We start from the raw sequence: 21887 nt of genomic DNA, 5'->3' as shown, positions 1-21887 counted from the left end.
CCCAGCTGGATACCTCCTGCCATTTTGAAAGGCAGGAGAACAAACTAGAGCCAAATTGGGATTAATGTCACTGTGAAAGCACTGCCAATTGGGCAGACGTCTCTTAGAAAGGGCCTGAACAGAGCTGACCCCTAAGAACCTTTCTTAGCTGGTTTTCTGTGATCCTGTTAGAGCAGACTGGGCATAATTTCCACACTTGAATGCAGTGTCCCTCAGATCTGGGAACTGAGTTCATGCTCCCAGTTCTCATAAGAAAAGTCTGAACCTCTTAGAGTAGGTACAAAATGTCACCCTCTCTGAGTTACATAACTCCCTTTCTCTGTTGCTTTTTTTTTTTTTTTTTCCCCCTGGAAAAAGGTCCACGGGGTGAGAAAGGATCCCCAGGTGAAGCTGTGATAGAAACCATCAGAAGAGAAGTCTCATCATTAGCATCTCAAAGTAAGTGGCTCTGCCTTTCCACTCCTTTGCCTGGAGATGTGTCAGAGCTTCGAGCCCTGCTCACAGCTACTGGAGATGCCCCTAACTCTTTCTTCTCAATGTGACATGAGGCAAGTATGAGTGTGTGTGTGATGGTGTGTCTGCGATGCCAGCTACCTCTTCTTTCCTCCTCATCTGTGCATCCTAAAGTCCTTTCAAAAAGAGGCAAAGGGCGTCAGGCTCACATCATTGAGAGGGAAGCTGAGGAATGGTGGCTGATGAGCAGCCACTAACAGGGGAGATACTCACAGAGCTGAGAACTTCCAGTCACTGAGTTCACACAGGGCAGCTCCCTGTGCAATATGGGCATGGAGCCATCTGTAAGACAAGAACCAGTTTGAAAAGGCATGTTAATCTAAGCAACAGAAATAATCTCTCTTCAAATTAAAGGATGAATTCACGTGGGAGCAAATAAATTTGAAGATTAAAAAATTTAACATTTTGTAAAAATTTTAAAATTTTAAGATGAAAATAAGTGGAGCTGAACAGAATAGTTTAGCAACATCCCAGGTGTTGCTAAACAGTGCAACACTGTTAACTGCTCTGTGCAACACTGTTTTGCATTACACAAAGATGTGTGATGCACTTAGAGTTGCTATTCCTAGGATCTCGGACCTCTGCAAGTTTGCAGCAGTGTAGAAGAGGGCATAAAATTGTAGATGATCCTTGCCCGATCACCATCCAAATGGGGACATGTAGATTCAGACCATGCTTCAGTACTGTCCAGTTCCCCATTCAGGGACCTTGGATTGCAGCATCACTGAACTTTGAGTTTGTGCCTCAGCTTGGAGGTGAGGGTACATCACACAGTACAATCAAGACAACACAGTGCAGCTACTTGTTAAATAATGTCTGTGTTATGTTCTCATCCCAAAACTTACCTCTTTTAAAGAATCTTTCCTCTCCTTGAAGTTCTTTCCCTCCTTCTTTAGCCTTTGAGTCCTCTTTCAATAACCATTACTCTCCTCCCTGTTTCCAGTGTCCTGCTCAGAGCTGTATTTCGCTTCATGTCCTAACCAAACACATTTCTCCTCTCCCTCCTCTGCTTCATCTTGGTCTTTGGTCAATCAGGTCCCATCTTAGTCCACCTTTGATTGTAAGAGCTTCTAGCAGCAATATATTGACGGTTTCCATAGCAGCAGTCGTTCCATAGCAACAATTTTCCCTTGTTTGTGTTTTTCTTTTGCACAGTGCTGGGAGATTTACAAGGGCGAGCAGGACCACCAGGTCCCCCTGGACCACCAGGTGTGTAACATACAGAGCTAAACCCCTAATCAAGGAATGCTTACAACATGGCACGTTTCTGGGCCATGCAGTTTGCTGAGTAAATGTTTCCTAATACCCCTGTTTCATTTGTCATCAGGTGAATCTGTGCAGGGACCCCCTGGACCTCGTGGTCCCCCAGGTAAGAGCTTGTTCCTCTGAAACCCAACTGGAAAGTGGGAGGTTTTTTCCAAGGCCTAGGGCTGGAAGCAGAATGTCACATAGTGGGTTTCTACCAGCACCATTTCACTGGAGCAAGATGCTGCCCAACAAAAAACATTTGCTTTTTGCAGAGGGTTCTAGCCAGAGTATTAATTGTTAAAAGCCATGCTCTTTGGGAAGACACTCAAAGTTTTCAAGTTGCCAAAGGAGCTAACTGCATTCAATTCCATATTTACTTCTTATTTGTCCAGCATTAACTTTCAGCTGCCGACACATGGGGAGTTTCTTACCATGAGGAACATATCCCCATGCCCCGTCCTGTAACTTAACCTGAACAGGGAAGGTGTGGGAGGACATGTGGCAGGAGCAGAACCCCATTCCTTACTCTCTGCTCAGTAGGAAAAAGGAGCAAGTAGGTGTGTGATGGGATAGGCACTCCAAAGAAAGGAGTTTCTCTGTCCTTTTCTGCTGCAGTGGCTAATGATAGTGGAAAATAACTACCAGGGGATAGATGTGTGAAGGAAGCAGTGATAAGGGCCTACACTGGGAAATACTCAAGCTGAGGCCATGGCTGGAGATGTAGCAGCTCTTATGTTCATTTACTTACACTGCTGAGGCTGATCCTTCCTGAAGCCTTTCTGTGTCCCTTTTGCCTAGGAGAAGGATTGCCAGGACCTCCAGGCCCACCAGGGAGACCAGGATCATCCATGTCCACCTCAGGTAGGTTCTTGCCACTCATTCTGTCACCTGTTCCTGGGAATGTCTTGTTGGGGTTCCAGAGAGCACATAAATGGCTAGGACCAAGTGGAGCCAGAGAAACCTTGTTTCATGTTCTGTTGGATGTCATGAAGAAATCTCTTTGTTTAAATTGCAGAAGCGTTCTTCACAGGCCCACCAGGTCCACCAGGACCACCAGGCCCGAAGGGAGACCAAGGTGGGTATATTGTGCTGCCTCACCAAAGTGCTAGAGGGATCTCAGCAACTTAGACTGAAAAGAAGGAAGGGCTTAGGAGCAGAAGTTCCTGTCTTTCTCTGTCTGTAAGAAAGCTAGCACAGTTGTCACTAAGTAGGACTCCTGTCTGCTGTAAAACAAGTCAGTCTTCTCAAAGAAGTCAGTCTTTGTCAAAGAAATTTGTTAGCCTCCAGTACTGGTGTCAAGGCATGTATTCAGATTCCAACTTTGCAAGCCCATTATACTCAAGAACATTCAGAACTTCAGATTTGCCATTGAAGGGGACAGTCTTTTTGAAAAATGCACTGTGAACTAAGTCAGTGCAAGGGGGTGGCCCCTGTGAAGTGTAGCTCAACTATCAACTGGCAGGAAAATGTGGACCTGCTCCCTTTACCCATTTCTCCCCTATAAATTGAAGGCCAAGATGATATGCTGCAGTGTGGGCTGAGATGTTGCTGATGAGAATAAAGCAAATCCTAACACTGTTCCTCTGCTTCCCTGTTCACAGGTGAACGAGGTCCACGGGGATTCACAGGTAAGGAGAAATCAGTGGGCTTCAGGGTAGCTTGTCTGGGTGTGTGAGTGCTCCTTCATTTCTGTGTCTCATGCAGGAGAACCGGGTGATCCTGGCCTTTCAGCATTCTCCTCCCACGGTTAGTCTGTGCCCCCTTTCCTCATTTGAATTCATCATCCCTGGGCTGAAATCAGGCCAAAATCCTGTTCTATTCATTCTAACTTAATTTTAGTGGAGCCAGGATTTTGTCTACATACTTTATTCTTGTTAATCTCTGACTCTCTTTCTGCAACTTGCAGGTGAAAGAGTCACCATACAGGGACCCCCAGGCCCACCTGGCCCACCTGGACCAAAAGGTAAAGTTAAAAATCTTTTTTCTTTTATTGGGGGTGGCCTCAGACATCCAAGCATGGATGGAACAGCCCCGTCCTTTGGGAACTAGAGCTGTGCTCACCCCTGCCTTTTCAGGCAAAGCAGGACCAGGGCAATAGAACTGTTGTAAGCACAAGGCACTTGACCAGGTCACAGAAAGCTCAGGAAAGCTGCCATGGCCTCTTTCTTATGCACTTTCCCAACAAGCTGGCATTTCAAGGCAGTCATTACAAGGGCTGGGTAGTTGCTTCTCTTACAACATGTAGCTCAGCTGTTTCACATGACCAAGTATGCGACATGCAGTAACACCTATTACAAGTGTCTGTCTCCCTCACTCTTTTCCAGGTGATGCAGGTGTCCCAGGTGCACCTGGCATCCCAGGAGCATCTCGAGGTAAGAGGCCAGACCATCATTGTTCTGATATTAAGAAGGAATGCCGGTATCTGGTAGAGGCTTTGAAAAAGCTCCTTTGACTTTTACCAGTGTGGGTGCCAACCTAATGCTGATGGGATTTCTGTTCAAAACCTCTTTTTGCACAGCTTGCCTTAAATCAGAAAATTTAAGAATTTACAGTTTTGTTTTTCCAACTTGCTGGGAATCCTCTAACTCCTCAGAGTTTTGCCTCTATGTGGACAGGTTCTTGAACTGATGCTGCCCAGGCTGACTGGGATTGGGAGCAGCAGGGCAGTGGTGTTAGACTAATGAGCTTGAGCTCTATGATCTCCATCTATATTCTGCACAGCACTTCACTCTAGTGCACAAACCCACCAGGTCTGCCTGTACAAAGCCAGGAATGTCTCTGGACTCAGCCCTGCACAGGCTGAATTATTAGATGCTGAATTAATTGAAGACATTAGTCTGCAAAATAGCCCATGCTCAGACTGTGTTTAAAGATAGAGATAGACCCTCCATATTCAATTTCCAAAGCTCTTTCCAGGCCTGTGGGAAGAGCTTGATGCAAGTGCACTTTACTATCACTCGGTCTAATGCATCTGTGCCAAAAACACTTCTCCTTTCAATGCTTTTTGTAGGTGGATCCAGACAAATTCAGGGACCCCCAGGACCTCCTGGGCCACCTGGTCCTCCTGGCCCAAGTGGAGGTTCATCTCAAGAGATTCAGCAGTATGTGACTGACTACCTGAAGAGTGAGTATAATGACATTTCTGCTGTGGGTCAGCAGTTTCATGCCTGTCTCTCTTTTACTCCCTGGGGCCTTGTCCCTCTTCTTTTAGAAACAACAGCCCTGCTACTCTGGGCTTATTTCTGCTCAATACTGTGAGGTGCTGTTGTCCACTGTGGCCTCTGTAGAACTGTCCTTCTGTTGTCCTGTTCTTTGTCAGAGGAAGAGGGTCTGGTAATTGTGCATATGGTCAGTCTTCCCTCTTAGTGATGTGGGCATATCTTGGGCTTTTTACGTAGGTGACAACGTCAGACATTATTTCACTGGTGCCCAAGGCCCACCAGGCCCTCCAGGCCCACCTGGACTTATCACCACTGCAGATGGGATGACCTTGGATTATGCAGAGCTGGCTACCCGTGTCATGAGCTATATGACAAGTAAGCACCATGTTGGTAAACTCTGTACTGAGTCATGCCCTCAGCTGAGCTTGTGCAGCATCTAGGAGGTAAGAACCAGAGGAGAAACAGAGTGCTGCTTTTTAAGTAGCAGCACCCCAACCAGGTTATTCATCTTCAGCAGTCCGGGCCCAGGACTCTTCACAGCTGAGGTATCCTCTGAGCCTTGTCCTTTTTTAATGGTTAGATTAACTAGCAGTTGCTGCTGTTTAAAAAGTCTTGTATTAAACATTTGCTGTTAGACTCTTTGACAACCCAAAGACCCCAAACAGAGATAGCTTTATTTAGTATATATGTTCTCAAGTATTTGGGGGTTGTCTTGTATGCTTGGGGCCCTCCTAAAGTAGTTGAAATCCCCAGAGATTTTGGAAGTAGCCTGGAATCTCAACCAGAAATGCACAGAGCACACAGCTGTGTGTGATGACCCAGAGATGACCAGGATGTGTGAGAGAGCAACTGTTTCATAGCTGGAGGCATGAGAAGGCCATTCTACCAGTTAATTAAATCATCTGTCCTTTGTTCTTTCCTGCCCCCCTCTTGCCTTCTGTCTCATACTGGCTCATGTAAAACCTTTTCATTCCCACAGGCTCTTCAGGTCGCTATGAGTCATTTTCTAGCTCAGTATCCACTACGTCCCTTTTGTACCAAGAACTTCTGGACTTGCTGCAAAGTAAGTGATCCTCAAGGGAAACATGGGATTGAGGGTAAAGCATCCTGGAGATCTCCCTTTCCGTTCCAGTCTCCAGTCTGCAGCTGGAGTTAACTGCAGCTGCTTCAGAGTGTTCTGCTTTCCAGCTCCCCCACTCTGTGTTCCCCCCATGGCCTAGCTATATTGTTGTTCTTAAGGTGAAGGGGACCCCCTACTCCATATTCTTTTCTATACACACTGTTACTGTGGGTTGACAGGCAAATTTCCAGGTTGTCATTTGGCTGTCCCTGAAAGTAATGATTTTGCTGGCCCGCACTGTGCTCCAAATGACTCCAAAAGTGTCACAAAGCTCAGCATGGTCTTTTCCAGCTGAGCTGCTTTTCATTCCCTTTACCCAAGAAGTTGTCCAGGGTGTCCTGAAAAAAACAGACCATAGGGAGGTCCCTTAAGCCATCCAAATTCTCATCCCCCTCATCCCCTTATTATAGGAGGTTCCCAGCCTTGTCAGAAATGTTTCTGGCACCATATACAGGGCAATTCACAAAAGAGAGAGGAAAGGACCTTTGCATCCATAGGTTTTGATGGTTTCCCTGGTGGAGGGGGCTCGGCTCACAGGCTGGGAGCTCCTCACGCCTGGTGTCTGTGCAGCAGCTGGACAGCCTTAAAAGATGCTTTTTTCATTTCTAGGAGAAGAAATTCGTCAGTATCTCATTGGACCTCGGGGCCCACCAGGACCTCCTGGGCCAGGGGGAGATGGAATGTCTCTGTCACTGGATTATGATGAGCTGACCAGGAGGTTTATCAGCTACCTGTCAAGTAATGGTTTTATAAGTGTGTGTTTCCCTCTGTTCCTTTGGGACCCCAGCACAAAACTCATGCTGTCAAGTCAGTAGAAATTATTCCAGTGCTAATTGTGTGAATCCCTGTGTACAGAGATTTCCTCACAGGGACTGTGAGAGACTTGGAAGAGAACAAAGATACTCTGTAGCTAAGATACCACTGGCAGACTAGTAATGAATCCTTTCTCTGTTAAAAATTGAGCTTAGGAACAAAATGTCATCTTCGCCATCTTAGAAGTCCCATCAACACCTATAAGTGCCTTTCTAACCTTTATCTCTGTGGTCAGGATATATTTCTCTGTGAAAGAGTTGGTCTGTGCCCACTTTGTGTCAAGGCAGCTCAGGCAACACACTCTTAGAAGTTAGTTGAAAAAATTTCTATGTCTCTGCTTCATTTTCCCATCTGTAAAGGGATGATATGGCATATAAGAACTGTTTGATAGAGAGAACTCCATGAGCATCCCAGCAGCAGTGCTAAAATGCCTAATCCTGGTAGCTGCAGCTGTCTGCCTAAAAACACAGCCTGGTCCATGCTCAGTTTCTCTGAACTGCTCTTTGAGACCAGGTGTCACTAGTGGAGTGCCTCTGAGATGGAGGGAATTTCCAGCAGGAAAAGGCAGCACTCCAATGGCTGAGGCAGGACAGTTGCATTTTGTCAGCTGGGACATTTCATTAACACAAATCACAAAGTGCAGAGTATTGCCCCAGAGCTGCAGACACAGGGAGAGCAGCACATGCATCAGCCTGTGGGTTGCAGCTGAGCTGCAAGTCCAGGGGTGCCCCCGCCATGTAACAGGTTCATGAGGTGCACAGCTTTTGCCAGGAGCAGGAGTTCTGCCTGCGTGTCTGTGTGTGTCCTTGGGATTGTCAGGGCAAAGTCACAAGCCCAGAACAAGGTTTCAGCTCTGGCTCCTGGCACAGGCTGCTGATGGGGACACTCCACTGTGCAGGAGCCCCTCCTGCATTGCCTGTGAACAAACCCTGCAGCCTGTCTGCTCACACTGTAACACCCTATGCTGATAATACGGATCTGTTTGATTTTGCAGGTTCTGGGATGAGCATTGGACTGCCTGGACCACCTGGGCCTCCAGGGTCACCCGGCATATCTTACAGTGACCTGACAGCGTACCTGCGAAGTAAGCCAACCTCTTCACTCCCCTGCCATGGGGCTCTACGGGCCCCCAGGATTTTTTCTACAGCCTTAGTCACAGAATTTCCCTTTTGGCCTATCATCACAAATAACCCTCTGATGGTCCTTTGTCCTTAGCAGCACTGCAGGCCTCTGCTGGCACCTGCACACCCCACAGAGGGCTGCAGCTGGACCACCATGCTCCTGTGAGGAGCAGCAGCAGTGGGGCTGTCTTGGAGAGGGGCATGAAGGGGCCCTTTGTTGTATCCAAACTCTGCAGCATAAAGGCATCATTTCTTATGCCTCTTTAAAAGCATATTTTAAAAATAGGGACTTTACTCTCTTTGGAATCACCTGACTGTCCAATGTGACATCTGCATGCAGGGAGGCATGTAGAGAGTGCTGGAGAGAAAAAAACCTTCTACTTGGCTGTATCTGGCATAACTTTGTCAAGGAGCAGGTATAGTCAAGGAGCATTCATTAGGGTTGTGGCTGTTTGGGTGACTTCTTTTCTTCACTTGTGTCTTGCAGACTCTGAATTCAGTGGTGTTGTTGGGCCCCCTGGTCCTGCAGGCCCCCCAGGACCTCCAGGGATCCCTGGATCACCTGGCACCTCTCTGGAGGACATCTCTGCCTACCTTCAAAGTAAAGCACTTGTGTTTTTCACAGCTGGCAGGGTGTTTTTAGATGCTGGGAGGACTTGAGGCTTGAGATTTAGCTTAGCAAGGATGTGATTGCCCACTGGAAACAAAGACACTATAAAGAAAAGAATTTTGTCAATGTTGTCTGTAAAGAGATGGAAGTTGAGGTTGGAACTTTAAACTTTCAAGATCCTCTGACATGTGAAATTTCCTTATCCTGTCACTGATGGAAAATAATTCTTTCCCTCTCTCAAGATGTTGGATACTCTTCCCTTTCTGGAGTCCGGGGCCCACCTGGCCCTCCTGGCCCTCCAGGACCACCAGGTTTCTCTGGAACCGGCCTCCTGTCCTATGCTGACATCACCAACAGCGACGAGTTCAGGAGTGAGCTGATCCAGTACCTGAAGAGTAAGGGAACACCATCCATCCTTCCTGCACACATCCCAAGACATGCTTTACTTTGTAGTACCTTCACCAACACCTGTGTAGGTGACTGGCTCTGCCACAGCTGAGACATTCCTGTAGGAGCCTTCCCTGAAGCAGGGCTACAACAACACCTTCCCTCTACAGCCAGATCTACAGGAGTGCGCTGCACCCTGTAGGCTTTTCCCCTCTCGGTCCAACTGCCAGCCAAAGTGTGTCTTGAGACAACAGGGACAAGCACTGGGTAGTTACAGTTGGCCTGTGCTGAACATGGGTCCCTAGTAAGGTCACCAGCAGATTTTACCATGGGAAGAGAATTTTCTTTGGCAAACACTGCCCACAGAGCCATAGATAATGGAGGGGTTGGAAGGCAACACTGAGCTAGCTGTGAAGCACCAATGGTCTGAGCTCATCCTGGCAAGTCATCCAGGGCAGGCTTTCAAAAACACCTCATTTTGGCAAACTGGTCACAGAATGGCTCTTTTGGCAGAGGTGCTGAAATTGGCCTGAGGAGTGCAGCCTTTTGCAAAATCATTGGGCATGTTCCTAAGACTGGGCACACAAAATTGTGGGAGAGATGGGAAGGAAGAGGGTGTCTTGCAGAGTGTGAAGTTCAAGGTTGACATGTGCCTGCTGCCTGAGAAATGGCACTGGATGAGGGTCGTTGATGGTTGGTGGGACAGAACTTCACACTCGTCTTCATTCAGGTGGTATCACAGGACCTCTGTCAAGCCCAGTGTCCCTGAAGTTCCCTCCTTGTATTTTGTAGGTGATGAAGTTCGAAGCTACATCTCAGGACCTCCTGGACCCCCTGGGCCACAGGGACCACCGGGACCCAAAGGAGACAGTGGCTTTGTGTCTGGATCTATGTCTTCATCATACCAAGGGTTACGAGCTTCTGAGCACTTGCATGGAGGATCCCTTGGTGCTGAGGGCTCCCACGGGGGCTCACTGGGCACAGGCAGCTCATATGGCAGCTCCATGAGCAGCAGATCCTCTTACCATGCCTCACTGGGCAGCGATGGTGCTTACGATGCCTCCATGGGCACTGATGGGTCTTTTGACGGGCTGCTGACAGAAGAGGAATCACACAGGAGATCAGCAGGGTCAAGCAGATCCTACAGCAACTCCTTCACTGGTTCCCTGGATTACAACGAGCTAGCCCTCCGTGTGTCAGAGAGCCTGCAGAGTGAGTGCAATGCCTGCTCATCCTGACCCTCCCTATCCCAGCCTACAACTCCAAAGCCCCTGTGCCTGGTCACGCTGTTCACTTCCCTCTCCTTCCTGCTGCTTACACATCTCCCTTACACCTTCTGCCTCAGCATGCAGCCACAGTTCTCCCAGAGCTCCTTTCAAATTACATCTTTAATTCCACAGGTCGAGGTATTCTCCAGGACCTGATGTCTTACACAACACAGGGACCTGCAGGTCCCCCAGGTCCTCCTGGTCCTCCTGGCATCAGCAAGGTCTTTGCAGCCTACGGCAATGTCACCGCAGACCTCATGGACTTCTTTAGAAGTGAGTGACATTTTGGCTTGGCATTTCTGGCTCATGCATATTAGATCTCCCCAACCTCTCACAGACCTACTGATCTTCTCACCTTTGCACATTGCAAAAGTCAAGGTGCAGAGTTGAAGGTGGGTGGTCTTTCCATCTCCTTCCTTGCTTACTGGGGAGGTGCAGTCATATCATTAGGATCAGTTTTTCCCACTATCGGTAGGAAACTCATCCCAAACCCTGAAGACCTTTGTGCTTACAAGCTCTGTGGTCCATTTTAACATGGCTGGGCTGGCACACGTACAGAAACATGAGCCAGCTGCTCACTCTGCTCTCAGATTCCCCACCCTGAACATGGGCCAGCTTCAGCCATAGTGACAGCCAGGACACCCAGAGAGAGTGACAGAGCAGTGCTGGTAAAATGACATCACAGCCTATCCTTGGGACTTTGTTGGGACCAAAACCCTGTTTTAAACCTTGCTGTCAGTCTAATTCCCATCTAACCAAGAGAAATGTGCTTCCACTGTGACTCACAGCTTTTCTGAGTGGCAGTGGTTTCTCCCATTCATTTACTCTCTCCTTCATTTCCCTCTCCAGCACATGGTGCCATCCAGGGGCCACCCGGTGAAAAGGGGGAGAGGGGTTATCGTGGACCCAAAGGTAAGGCTTGCCATCCTTTCCCTCTTCAGCCTTGTCATGCCCAGGAAGCAGCACTGTGACCACAGAGGTCACAGCACTGCTCGAGGTCACACCTTCTCACAGTGAGGGTGGCACCTTCAGGATCTCAGCCAAAACATTATTCTGACTTGGTGTCCCTTCCCATGGCCTGTCCCTGTCCATGGGTCACTTGTGCTCAAGGACAAACTTGGTCTTCTCATTCCTTCAGGTGACCCTGGGCCAATGGGCCCACCAGGACGACAAGGGCACAGGGGACCAAAGGGAGAGAAGGGAGAGAAAGGTAGGAACATCTGCCATTTCCAGAAGAGCAGGGTTTGACTGTCACAAGTGGCACCAGCCCATCCCTGGGAATAGCTGGAAAACACAGCCTCAGTTTTTTAGTTTGGATCTTTTGTCTTTTTACATGGTCTTTTCAGCTAACCCTCCTTTTGGTTTTTCTGGTCCCCAGGTGAACAACTTTATGTTGGCAGAAGAAAAAGAAGAGCTGCTGGTGTTTAAGGAAAGAGGTAGCTCAGTTCTGCACAGGGCAGCATTCCCAGCAGCCTGTAGAAAATTAGCCTGAGTCTTCACTGCCTTAATGCTAAAACATCCTCACTGCTCAGCTGACCCCTTAGAGTTGATAGTTCAGATCTGAATGTCTCTTGTGTGTGTCCAGCATGGCCCTAGTGTGGGTGTTTGCTCCTTTTACTGATGTTTGGCTTTGTGCCCCTGAGCTCCTCGGCTGCTGTCATTGGGATGACAAGGGCTTCCTGTCTCACCTAGTCCAGGCTTCTTGTACTACTCCCAGATATGTAAAAACCTGAGTTTTTTAACAACTAGCCAACTATGCAGAAAAAAGAAAACAATCCCATCCCCACCAAATGTATGGTTTGTCAGGGATCAGATGCAGCCCACAAGGTCCTGTGAAAGACCCTGGCCTTGCACCACCCTGGGATTCCCTCTCCACAAGCTCTGCCAACCCCAAGTGGAGCCCGTTTATAGCAGCACAGCAAGACAGGACACACACAGGACCAAACCAAAGCACTTTTAAACGTAATTTGTTTATGTCTTAAAAGTATTTTTGTGTTTTTTTCTGGTTTTTTAAACACTGGTGAAAAATAATCTTTAATGTAAACAGCCCAATTAAAGTGTGTTTTTAACCCCATCCCTGAACTATTGAGGATGGCTGTTCTTTGCTTGCAGGTTGGTGTGGGCAGGGTGAGGCACCTGAGATGGATCTGAGGTACAGTGGTAAATACAATGGCACAACATTAAATACTTTATACTCAGTTGTTTTGCACATTGTAAATCATCCCCTTCCCTCAAACACTTGTACAAATCACTTGTATTTCATGCAAGTTTTCCGTCAACAAAACTGAGGCGATCTCAGCAAACTGTGATTTTATTGTATTTACAGCAGAATTATTACAATATTCTACAGAAAGCCATGAAATCAAATTACTTTGAAAAACAAGACAAAAAAACCCTCCCAAAACTGTTGTATGGCTGCTACTGCAAGTTCACTTCCACCAGCTGTACAGAGACCCTTAGCCAATTATTCATCCATCTCATGATTTTTGGTTGCTTTCTGTAAGGCAAAAATAACTTGGTTTGCAGTTAACACAGAACATTCAACAAACCGCTGGGAGAACACGAGGCTGGCGGTGCCTCAGGCGCGTGTTTTGTCACAGGATGCTCCTGCTCTGCTTGGCTTCCTGACAGAAAATAGGGTGACAGTACAACATTAGATGCCACTCCATGTCCCTTCCTAGTTTCTGTTCTTTCCACAATTTTAGGACTGATTCTCATTACCAAAGAAGCTTTACCACCTAATTGTAAGTGTGGAAGACTTTGTTAAATCAGGGTAACCCTGGACTCAGCCACTCCCCTATGCTTTCAGTACAGGGAGAGCACATGAGCCCTTTCTCATGGGCTGGGCATGAGCATGTTTTTGCTTAAGGGGTTTTCCTCTGGCACCTCTGACTGCCCAGACACCAGATGTGCAAAGGAGCTACAAAAAACAAAGCATGACAACTGAGATGGAGAAAAGAGATGCAGAACAAGTAAAAGTTCTGTAAAAGAAACACTGTAATTTCCTTTGTCTTCTCCTTCCCTTTATCTGTTCTCATCTTTTGCAAGACTGAGAAAAGATAGGGCATCCGGCTTGCCTGTAAACAAGGAAGATTAATTCTCTCTAACCTTAACTTCAACTGCTGTGAAGATGGCTGAAGTAGCCTGAGAATGGGAAATTTGCATGGACACATCAACGCAAGGAAGTTTCAGAGATCCAGAAGTACAGTTTTGATGTAAAATTATGAGAGTGTAAATGCTAACATAAAACTTATTGATACAGTGATGGCCCTAAACACTCCCCCCCAGCCCTTTCCTCCAACAAACTGTCCTCAAACTTGCCCCTCTTCCCCACAGCAGATGAACCAAGAAGCAGTAGATCAGTGGAAGCAACTAGCACCAAGCTTATTTGTACATTTCAGTTTTCAGCAATGATGTATTTCTGAGGTCCTGGGAGCTACAGCTGCACAACAGCTCTGAAAATCAGGCTACCTAAAAGTGCACTCAAGGGCCTGAATTTAAACCACCTATTTGAATCTTTCCTATACCAAAGCAAACTTGAAATATTTGCAAGGCAGATACTATTTCAATTGGAGAATCAGCTTAAACGTCCTATGTGACACTGCTGTCACAAAAGACATGGTGTGACAAAAGCTATTTCATTGCTGCTTTGCTTAGCTCTGTCCTAGTTAAGGTGCCATGTTTCCAATTTTTAAGGATAATAATTCAGTAGAATACAGTTATCATAGAGTCCTCTGGGACAGATGAATGATTTCTATAACTGTGTGACAGATCAGATATTGAGTACCTGTAAATGCAATTTTAAAAGAATATTAGCTTAAAAGATTACCTAAAAAAAGGATGCAGCTCAGACTGAACATCAGTTTTTAATGTGATGTGGAAAGTCACTCTGAGTGATGCTGATGGTCAGGACAATGCAGCCAGCAGGGAATTTGAATTCAGGTGCCAATTCAAATAAAGGTTTTCCTTCAGAAGTTGTTTATAGATCAGGACCTCCATAAGCAATCATATGAATAACCACTTCAGTATTGTATCTTTACATGCTGTATATAGTTCTCATGTATACACCAGTGACAGCAGAGTGCTTGGAGAAGGAAAATGTGTTTTATGGGGATCAGAGAGGATCAAATGCTGGAGTATTTCTTCTTCATAAAATAAGCAGAAATGTTCTCCTGGAACTTCAGAAGATCAAGAGCTGCCACAGCCCATTTTGCTGCTGGGTTGGTAACCCCTCCTCAGCTAGAATCTCCTAAAAACAAGTAGCAGGTGCACCTGAAGACCTTTAGCCCCTGATCTCCCTGGATGCCTTAAGCAGTGCCAAAATGCACTTGAGCTTGGGAAGCACATGGTGTGAGGCTGAGGCCCTTCCAGGCAAGTTTTCTGTGAGGATCAGTTGTAAACACAGGAGGACAACCCACACACAGCACTGCCATCCAGGGATTTATTGCCTTTTCTCATTTTCCTGTGGACAGAATTTACAATGTAGTAAAACCCAATGGTGAGCAAATACTGATTGGTGGTTATCTTTGGAGGAGAGTGTGGGGACAGCGAGATCTGCCAGACTGTAAGAATTTGTAAATAAGTACATTGTTTTGGCTGCAGAAAACACACTTTACCACCCTGGAGATGGAGCTGCTAACATTCATTAGGGAGGTGACGTGAGCTAGTACCAAGATTGGATTTCACATCTCAGAAGATGTCTTTTAGGCCTATGTGAGAATAAATTAAATTTGAATTGAATTTTCTGACACCGATACAATATTGTAACACCTCTGACATTCTGCAACATTCAAACCCAATTTTATCAGTCTAGATGTGTAAGTACCCATGCTGGTTCTTGTTATCACTCAGTAAACATATTTTTGTGCTTGGTATCAATTCTCAGCCCAGTTCACAAGGCTGCAAGTGCTTCACAGGGCTCCCCACCTGGAGACCTGAGCAAGGCTTCCATCGCCACATCCGATCCCTCCCTTCATCCCAGAGCTCAGTTACAGTTATTTGTGCAATTTACAATGAGATCAGATTGCAACACCTGTGTGAAAAGGATCTTCAAATAAAAGATGTAAGAGATTCAGATGGAGGTAAACAGAATGCCAATACACATTAGCAATGTATCACTGAAACTACCAAAAATGTAAGGAGAAAATTATTACATTTCCCTGTAAGGATTTAATGGGGATGAATGTAGTCATAATCCAAAAGAGGAAATCTGCCTGCCCTGCCTACTCCCCAGGTAAAGCACTGAGCCTACTTCATATGAAATTGCAAACAAATTCTGTTAAATAGAGATTAAGATTATTTAATGTTATCTTATTAACAGTCAATTTACGAAGGTGGAGCTTAAAAAGCAAAAGGTCTTCAAAGACTTGTTTCTCCCTACTAAACAAACAATTCAAAAAACTTTGCACTTAGCAACAAAGAACATCTAAAGATATGGTGTGTGAATTTACAACAGTACACAATACACATTTAAAATAATAAAATGCCAGAAATTAAGGCTAGCTATTAAAGTAATTATACTATCAAAAGTTACAAAATTTAAATTAAAGCATGCATTTTCCAATTTTCTTTTTACTGTGCTGTTAATTAAGTGTCTTCATGGAGAAGATACTGGTTCAACATCCAAGGATTTCAGCATCCAAGGTTTCAACCACAGCAGATTAAAGTCCTATGTTAATTTCTGAGTTCATTGCCATGCAGCAACACTGTTCCCATGAAATGAACGCCATGGAATGGGCACCAGTTGCATGGTCAAAGCAAGCAAACAAAACAGGTGCAGTTGATGCTCAAAATATCAGAGAAAATCAGGCCTCAAAAGACAGAAAACAAATACTATTTTACAAATAGAGCTCCAACATACCCAAGTACAGCTTGTAACACTGTCTTGATATGACTCAACCTCTGTCCACCAAAAGGAGTGCAGCAAAAGTGACCTAATACAGCTGGATTTCCCTACCCCGCTATAGGAGACACAGTTCAGATTTCCCACTACAGATCAGTCAGGCAAATAACTTATGGTACATCTAGGAACTCAAAAAATAAAACCTGCCTATGTTAGTAGGTGGCAACACAAAAGCAAAACACCCAGCTTCATAAAGGAGTTTGTATATTTAACTTAAATCTTTCCTTAAAATAATAATAAAAAAAAAGCAAACTAACACGTCTAGTGAAATCAGACTTTAGCCATGGTTATTTATAAATATGACCATCCACCTCCACTTCTGTGATGGAGTTCAAATGAACAGACTTTGGTAAGAACAGAACAATGGCTCTACCCATTCCAGGTACAGTTAGAGAAACCACGTGCATTTTGCACACCGCTTTCTAAAAAATACATTCTACAGTTTCTCAATTTGTAGAACTAAAAATACACCTGTATGTAATAGCTAAAGAAAATAATAAACTGTGCATTTTAAAATTAGCATTTCTTTCACCTTTACATATTTTAGTGCAAAATATTTTAGGGTGAGGATTTACAACAAAAATGGCAGTAGCAGCAAGAAATCTTGTTTTGTACAGTAACAGCAACACTAAGGAGTTTTGTGTTTTTAAATGACAAAACAGTATCCTGTTGCCAGGATCAGCATATCTAAGTGTTTCAGGCACTGTATTAATTAAACTAGCACCCCATTTCATTATGGAACTAATGGACAAAACATGTCATGGAGATCAGCTCAGTTTAATTTATGCCAGAGGTCTCTTTCGAAAGAAGTTGCAAAGGCTTTTGCCAATTGCATTTAAACATAAGGGTTTGTTTTTTCTGATTACTGGCATGTTCTTAGTAATTAGTTTCAGTCCTTGCCATGAAGACACTGCTCACATTATAAAGTTTTAAATCTCTCATGGCAGTTTCAATTGTGGAATTCTCTCTTGGAGAAATCTGATGCTTAAAAACACAGTAGCAGAACTAATATTACACCATTTAAATGTTCAGATGAGAAACCATTTTTTTATGATGAGAAAGAGCATAATTAATATTTCAGGCTTAAAGTCAAAACCGTAGGTAACGTACTTTTAGAGACTGGGATAAAAAGCCCACTTAGTCTTGAAACATCTGAAGGACGTAACAATACCACTGTACACCAACACTTGGTTCGTTTCTTCTGTTCAGGGGAGTGAAGAAAGCGCTCCTGACACTGATTGTCTCCACTGAAAACAAGACACGCGAGGTCCCCCATGTTCATTCGCCGTGGGTAAGTCGGGTTAGACCGTAAGGAGGGAAAATTCCAAACACCAAAGACCTACAGAGGTTCCCAGAGTTATGACCCAGTGGAATGAAGACTGGGGATTGGGTAGAATTTGGAAATCCGGCTTTGTGTTGAAGGATTAAGGCATTCGGATTCTCCAGTCATTTTAAAGAAAACTTCCTGTTCCTGCAGTTTTCTGGCAAATTCTTCTTCCAGCATCTAAAACCAAAATCAGATTGTCACAGGATTAACAAGGCAAAGTACAAGAAACCCATTATTGTGGAGACATTTTGTCTGATTGATCTCTGAAATGTGTGAAACTCTACTACATTCCCTTTTAAAATAAAATAAAATAATCCTCCAAGACCAACCTCTGCCACCAGCTATATGTCTGCTATATATCACTCAATTTTTGTAGTAACCTACTGGCTTCTGAAATGAATTCCTAGCCTCAGATTTACCTCCAGCTAAGTTTTCCATGTAAACCTGCACACATGTGCTGCAGGTGGGAGCCCTGCAAAGAGGCTGGTAACACCCAGCCTGTTTTGGTGCACCTGCCCTTTGCTCAGCTTATACAATTTTTAAACATCTTTTATTATACAGTGAACTGCAACAGCTTTGTACAGCAGCTTGACTCTCCTCCTCTGCAATACTTTTGTACTGTCTGTATTTTCTAGATCAAACCCTTGATAATTTCTTGATTAATGAACTGCTCCCATTTACCTTTTTTCTTGGTCTCAATTTCTCTCTCCATTCCTTCAGTTCTTGACTGTGCTCTTCATCCAGCTCTTTTAGCTTCTGAGTCTCATGCTCAACCAGTAGATGGCATTTTTCATTCTTAAAACAAGATAATCCTCATGTAAAACTAATTCAGATTAGGCAACTCAACATTTGTACAGTGACATATGTTGTCCTAATTCTTTCTAATTAGCTTATTCTGTGTAAATAGTGACGTGAATAATTACAAGATGAAAGTATGTTACAAGGCTGTGTTTTCAAAAGCTGATCTTTCCATCGGAGCCAACTGAGATAAGAAACACTCATAAATCCAAACACACTGCTGAGCATCATTAAGGCAGCTGCTGAGAGTGTTACTCAAAACTGTGTTTCACTGCCTAATGATGCTTTTCAAGGTCACACAGCATTTCTGCTTTGAGTTTTAAAGACAGTCTGTATAATTTATTAAAAGCAATTACATTAAAAAGGAAGCTGTTTTTTGGAAATATTTCAACTATTGGTGCCAAGAGCTGAGACAAACAAACGGAGCTTAGAGAAGAGACAAAGGTGGCTGCAGAAGCAGCTTCAAAATTGCCCTATGAAAAGGCTCAAACCACACCTCAGCTTCACATTTCTCTCAGTAAGGTACCCGGGCATCTGCCTCACTTTCAGAGGACTTTTGAAGCATGGCAAGAAAAAAAAAAATCAATTATTTGGCTTAAAGTCTCTGCACCTTTTTAAGAGCAGTTGGCAATGGTTGTGTTTCTAGGGTTCCAGTTCCAAATGGGTCTGATGCAGAGTACAGAACCACAGCAACATGAACAACAAGCACTTGGCTAGACCTGAGTGCAGCAAAGGGCCAGTTTTGCTTGTGAAGCTCAGAGCAGCCCTAATCTGCTCTATTTTACTGGAGCTGAAATTCTCACAAGGCTCCCACGGTACTTGGGGACTTACTGGGGCATATTAGTGGCACAGCCAGGGACTGTTTCAGCAGGATGTAGGCAAGTGAATAGAGTAGAATGAGCTTCATTGGTCCTTGCTCGATTTCTCTAAGCAAAGGTTATCAGCAGGTGATCATTTAATGCTTTAAAACTGCCTTGTGTCCCTGAAACTGGGAAAAGCTGATTTAACAGAAAAGGAGATCTGGTATCCAGCAGAAACTTTTACAAAATGCATACCAAAAGAGACAAATCAGAGCTCCTTATCACAAGAAGAGAATTCCTTCTAAGTACCTTCCGGAAGCTCACACGCCAAGTGAACGCCTCATTCCTGTATTGCGGCAAACTTCTCGTGGGTAATGCCTGGTGCTGCCTACCTCTGTTCTGATTAATGACACTCCAGCAAAATCAAACTAAAAGGAAATGCTGCCCACAGAAAATAGCCCTGCGAACTTGACAGATATTCCAGAAGTGATCGTCTGCTTCTGGTTTATGCTCTTCTTCATTTAAAACGATTCCTCATTAATTGATGGGAGCATATGAATCTGGCAAAGCAGTGCACTGCAGGCGTTTTAAAACAAAGTTGAAAAAACTATACAATAAAAATTAAGGAAAGGTGTTTCTGCTTTGCCTGCATCTGGTATTAACTTAAGTCTTCTCACTGAATGGTCATGTAATATAATCTATTTTTAACCTGTAACTGATGCAGTTCCCTGATGTTTGCTTCACACTGCAACTGAAGGTCCCGCATTTGGTTTTCGTGTTTCTGATGCTGTGCCAGTCTCTCATTCTTCTGCCTCTTTTCTTCTTGAACAGCAAACTAAAATTAAAAATAAGAGATTATTTATATTGTGCCTCTGAATAAAACAGTTTGCATGAGTCAAAGAACTGCATTTAATAGAATGAACACATACTGAGAATAACAGTTCTAGAAGATTTAAGCAGTAATTTTCTCTATTTTTTCTTTTTAAATTCTTACAAAGGATGTTCCTACAGTTTTAATACCATTTTTCTGTCTGCACTCTGATTTTTCCTTACAACGCAGCACATTTCACTTCCAGATTCCTGAAAGTGCCTCCCTCTAAAGCTGTGACACAGCAGTGCAGCTGCAAGCATTGGTTTAGGCTGGAGCTAAACAGCTACAGGAGACCATATTTTCCACATGTGTCATCCTTCCAGTGCTCACCATATGAAACCATTATTTGCAACTGTGGTGCATTAGAAAGCAAACCTCTCAACCTCTGCACAGCATTCCCTTTTAAAGAATGAGTGAATACCTACAGCTTTAGTTCAAAAGCTCACAGAAATCAAGAACCCTTAAAAATACTTCACAGAATCACAGAACAGTTGAGGTTGGAAGGGACCTGCAAATATAAACCTCCCTACTCAAAGCAAGGTCACCAAGAGGAGGCTGTGCAGGACTGTGTCCTGTTGGGTTCTGAGCATCTCTACAAGCTCTCTGGACAACCTGCTCCAGTGTTTGACCATCTTCCCACTATAAAAATTTTTGTCATCTTGAAGTTGCATTTTCTGTATTTCAGTTGTGGCTGCTGCCTCTCATCCTGTCACTTAGCACCACTGGGAAAAGTATGGGTCCACCTTCTTTGCTCCCTCTGTTGGGTACTTACACACATGGATAAGACCCTACTGAGCCTATTCTCCAGGCTGCAGCATCCCAGGTACCCCAGGTGGCTCCTCATGTAACAAGACACTTGAGTCTCTCAGCCATCTTCAAGGCCCTTTGCACGACTCACTCCAATAAATCCGTGTCTGACTTCTACTGGGAAGCCCAGGACTGGCCCCAGAACTTCAGAAGAGGCTCACCACAGCAGCAGGGAAGGATGATTTCCTCTGACCCCATCCTGTGCATCAGCCCAGTTTGGTACCATCTGAGAACTTGTGAGAGCGCACTCTATTTCATCCTCACATTTACAGCACATTTGGCATTTACGCTATTAAAACTATTCAATATTAATGTATTAATTACCTGCTTAATTTTTTCACGATCTTGGTCTGGAGAGGCAAATGAATTGATTCTTAAACTTTTCTTAAACATGGCCATCCGAGTCTTTGCTTCACTTCGCTGGATTTTAGGCAGTCTGGCTCTTTCCTGAGTTTGCTTGTTCTTTAACTCCTCTATAAGGCGTTGATTATACCTCTGCATTTGTTCTGTTTCCTGAAATGTTAACCATGTGGAAATATTACACAGTAGCTGTGATGTGACACAGTGTGCATCTCTCTCATTAATAAGTCTCTGGTGTGAGTCAGTGCCTCTCAGCAGAAACCATTCCCAGCCCCAGGAGTAACAGTGGGGAGGAGGAGGTTCTTGCAGAGAGCTCTGGATCTTGCCCAACCCAAATAAAATTCTCTAATAAATGTAAATACACATATATTTTACCAGTGCTTACTCAACTCCTGCACTGCTTTTTACAAAGCCTGTTATTCAGAAGGAGAAACTCATTTTTGTGTAACTCAACTTCTGGGCTACATCTGTGGAGGGGCAGTTTGCTTTAAAAAGCTGGAGAAAGCAACAGCCCACGTGGGATAAGCCAGAGTGGACAGAACAAGTGGAGGCTGCTCATGCGCTGATCATCAAGAGATCCTCAAACACCTCCCTGCTGGTTTACAGTTCCAGAAATTGAAATATTTGCTTTTGTGTATTCTATAAAAACCAAAATGCCTTGTGGAAAATAAGGATTTAGCTATAAAGAGACAGTTGTCAGCTACTTGCTCAAAAGCTAATCCAGTTCATTCTGCTCATTTAATTCCACAGTTATTTACTTCTGAACAGATTTGTTTAAACA

General features: G+C 44.5%; 2 protein-coding genes across 4 annotated transcripts in view; one reads left to right on the top strand and one right to left on the bottom strand.

Moving 5' to 3' along the window:
- COL17A1 (collagen type XVII alpha 1 chain) overlaps window positions 1-11669 on the top strand; it is a 32754-nt gene extending 21085 nt beyond the window's left edge. The window contains exons 36-56 of the mRNA XM_041415772.1: window positions 358-438; window positions 1669-1722; window positions 1841-1882; window positions 2566-2622; window positions 2777-2836; window positions 3363-3389; window positions 3466-3507; window positions 3668-3724; window positions 4086-4133; window positions 4772-4885; window positions 5160-5297; window positions 5902-5985; window positions 6652-6780; window positions 7850-7939; window positions 8464-8577; window positions 8829-8981; window positions 9766-10185; window positions 10374-10514; window positions 11091-11153; window positions 11380-11451; window positions 11620-11669. Coding sequence (XP_041271706.1) covers window positions 358-438; window positions 1669-1722; window positions 1841-1882; window positions 2566-2622; window positions 2777-2836; window positions 3363-3389; window positions 3466-3507; window positions 3668-3724; window positions 4086-4133; window positions 4772-4885; window positions 5160-5297; window positions 5902-5985; window positions 6652-6780; window positions 7850-7939; window positions 8464-8577; window positions 8829-8981; window positions 9766-10185; window positions 10374-10514; window positions 11091-11153; window positions 11380-11451; window positions 11620-11669 — 2036 coding nt within the window. The remainder of the gene's footprint in view (window positions 1-357; window positions 439-1668; window positions 1723-1840; window positions 1883-2565; window positions 2623-2776; window positions 2837-3362; window positions 3390-3465; window positions 3508-3667; window positions 3725-4085; window positions 4134-4771; window positions 4886-5159; window positions 5298-5901; window positions 5986-6651; window positions 6781-7849; window positions 7940-8463; window positions 8578-8828; window positions 8982-9765; window positions 10186-10373; window positions 10515-11090; window positions 11154-11379; window positions 11452-11619) is intronic.
- Window positions 11670-12536: 867 nt separating this feature from the next.
- Window positions 12537-21887, bottom strand: part of SLK (STE20 like kinase) — a 49649-nt gene continuing 40298 nt past the window's right edge. For all 3 annotated transcript variants that reach the window (XM_041415285.1, XM_041415288.1, XM_041415287.1), the window contains 4 exons: window positions 21071-21259; window positions 19778-19903; window positions 18152-18265; window positions 12537-17647 (listed from right to left, as the gene is read on the bottom strand). In XM_041415285.1, coding sequence (XP_041271219.1) covers window positions 17501-17647; window positions 18152-18265; window positions 19778-19903; window positions 21071-21259 — 576 coding nt within the window. In that variant the 3' untranslated portion in view covers window positions 12537-17500. The remainder of the gene's footprint in view (window positions 17648-18151; window positions 18266-19777; window positions 19904-21070; window positions 21260-21887) is intronic.

Source organism: Onychostruthus taczanowskii, unplaced genomic scaffold, assembly GCF_017590055.1.
Source record: "Onychostruthus taczanowskii isolate IOZ18803 unplaced genomic scaffold, ASM1759005v1 scaffold5, whole genome shotgun sequence".
NCBI classification, from domain to species: domain Eukaryota; kingdom Metazoa; phylum Chordata; class Aves; order Passeriformes; family Passeridae; genus Onychostruthus; species Onychostruthus taczanowskii.
The sequence above is the reverse complement of the archived record's forward strand: the minus strand, read 5'-3'. Positions and strand labels throughout refer to the sequence as shown.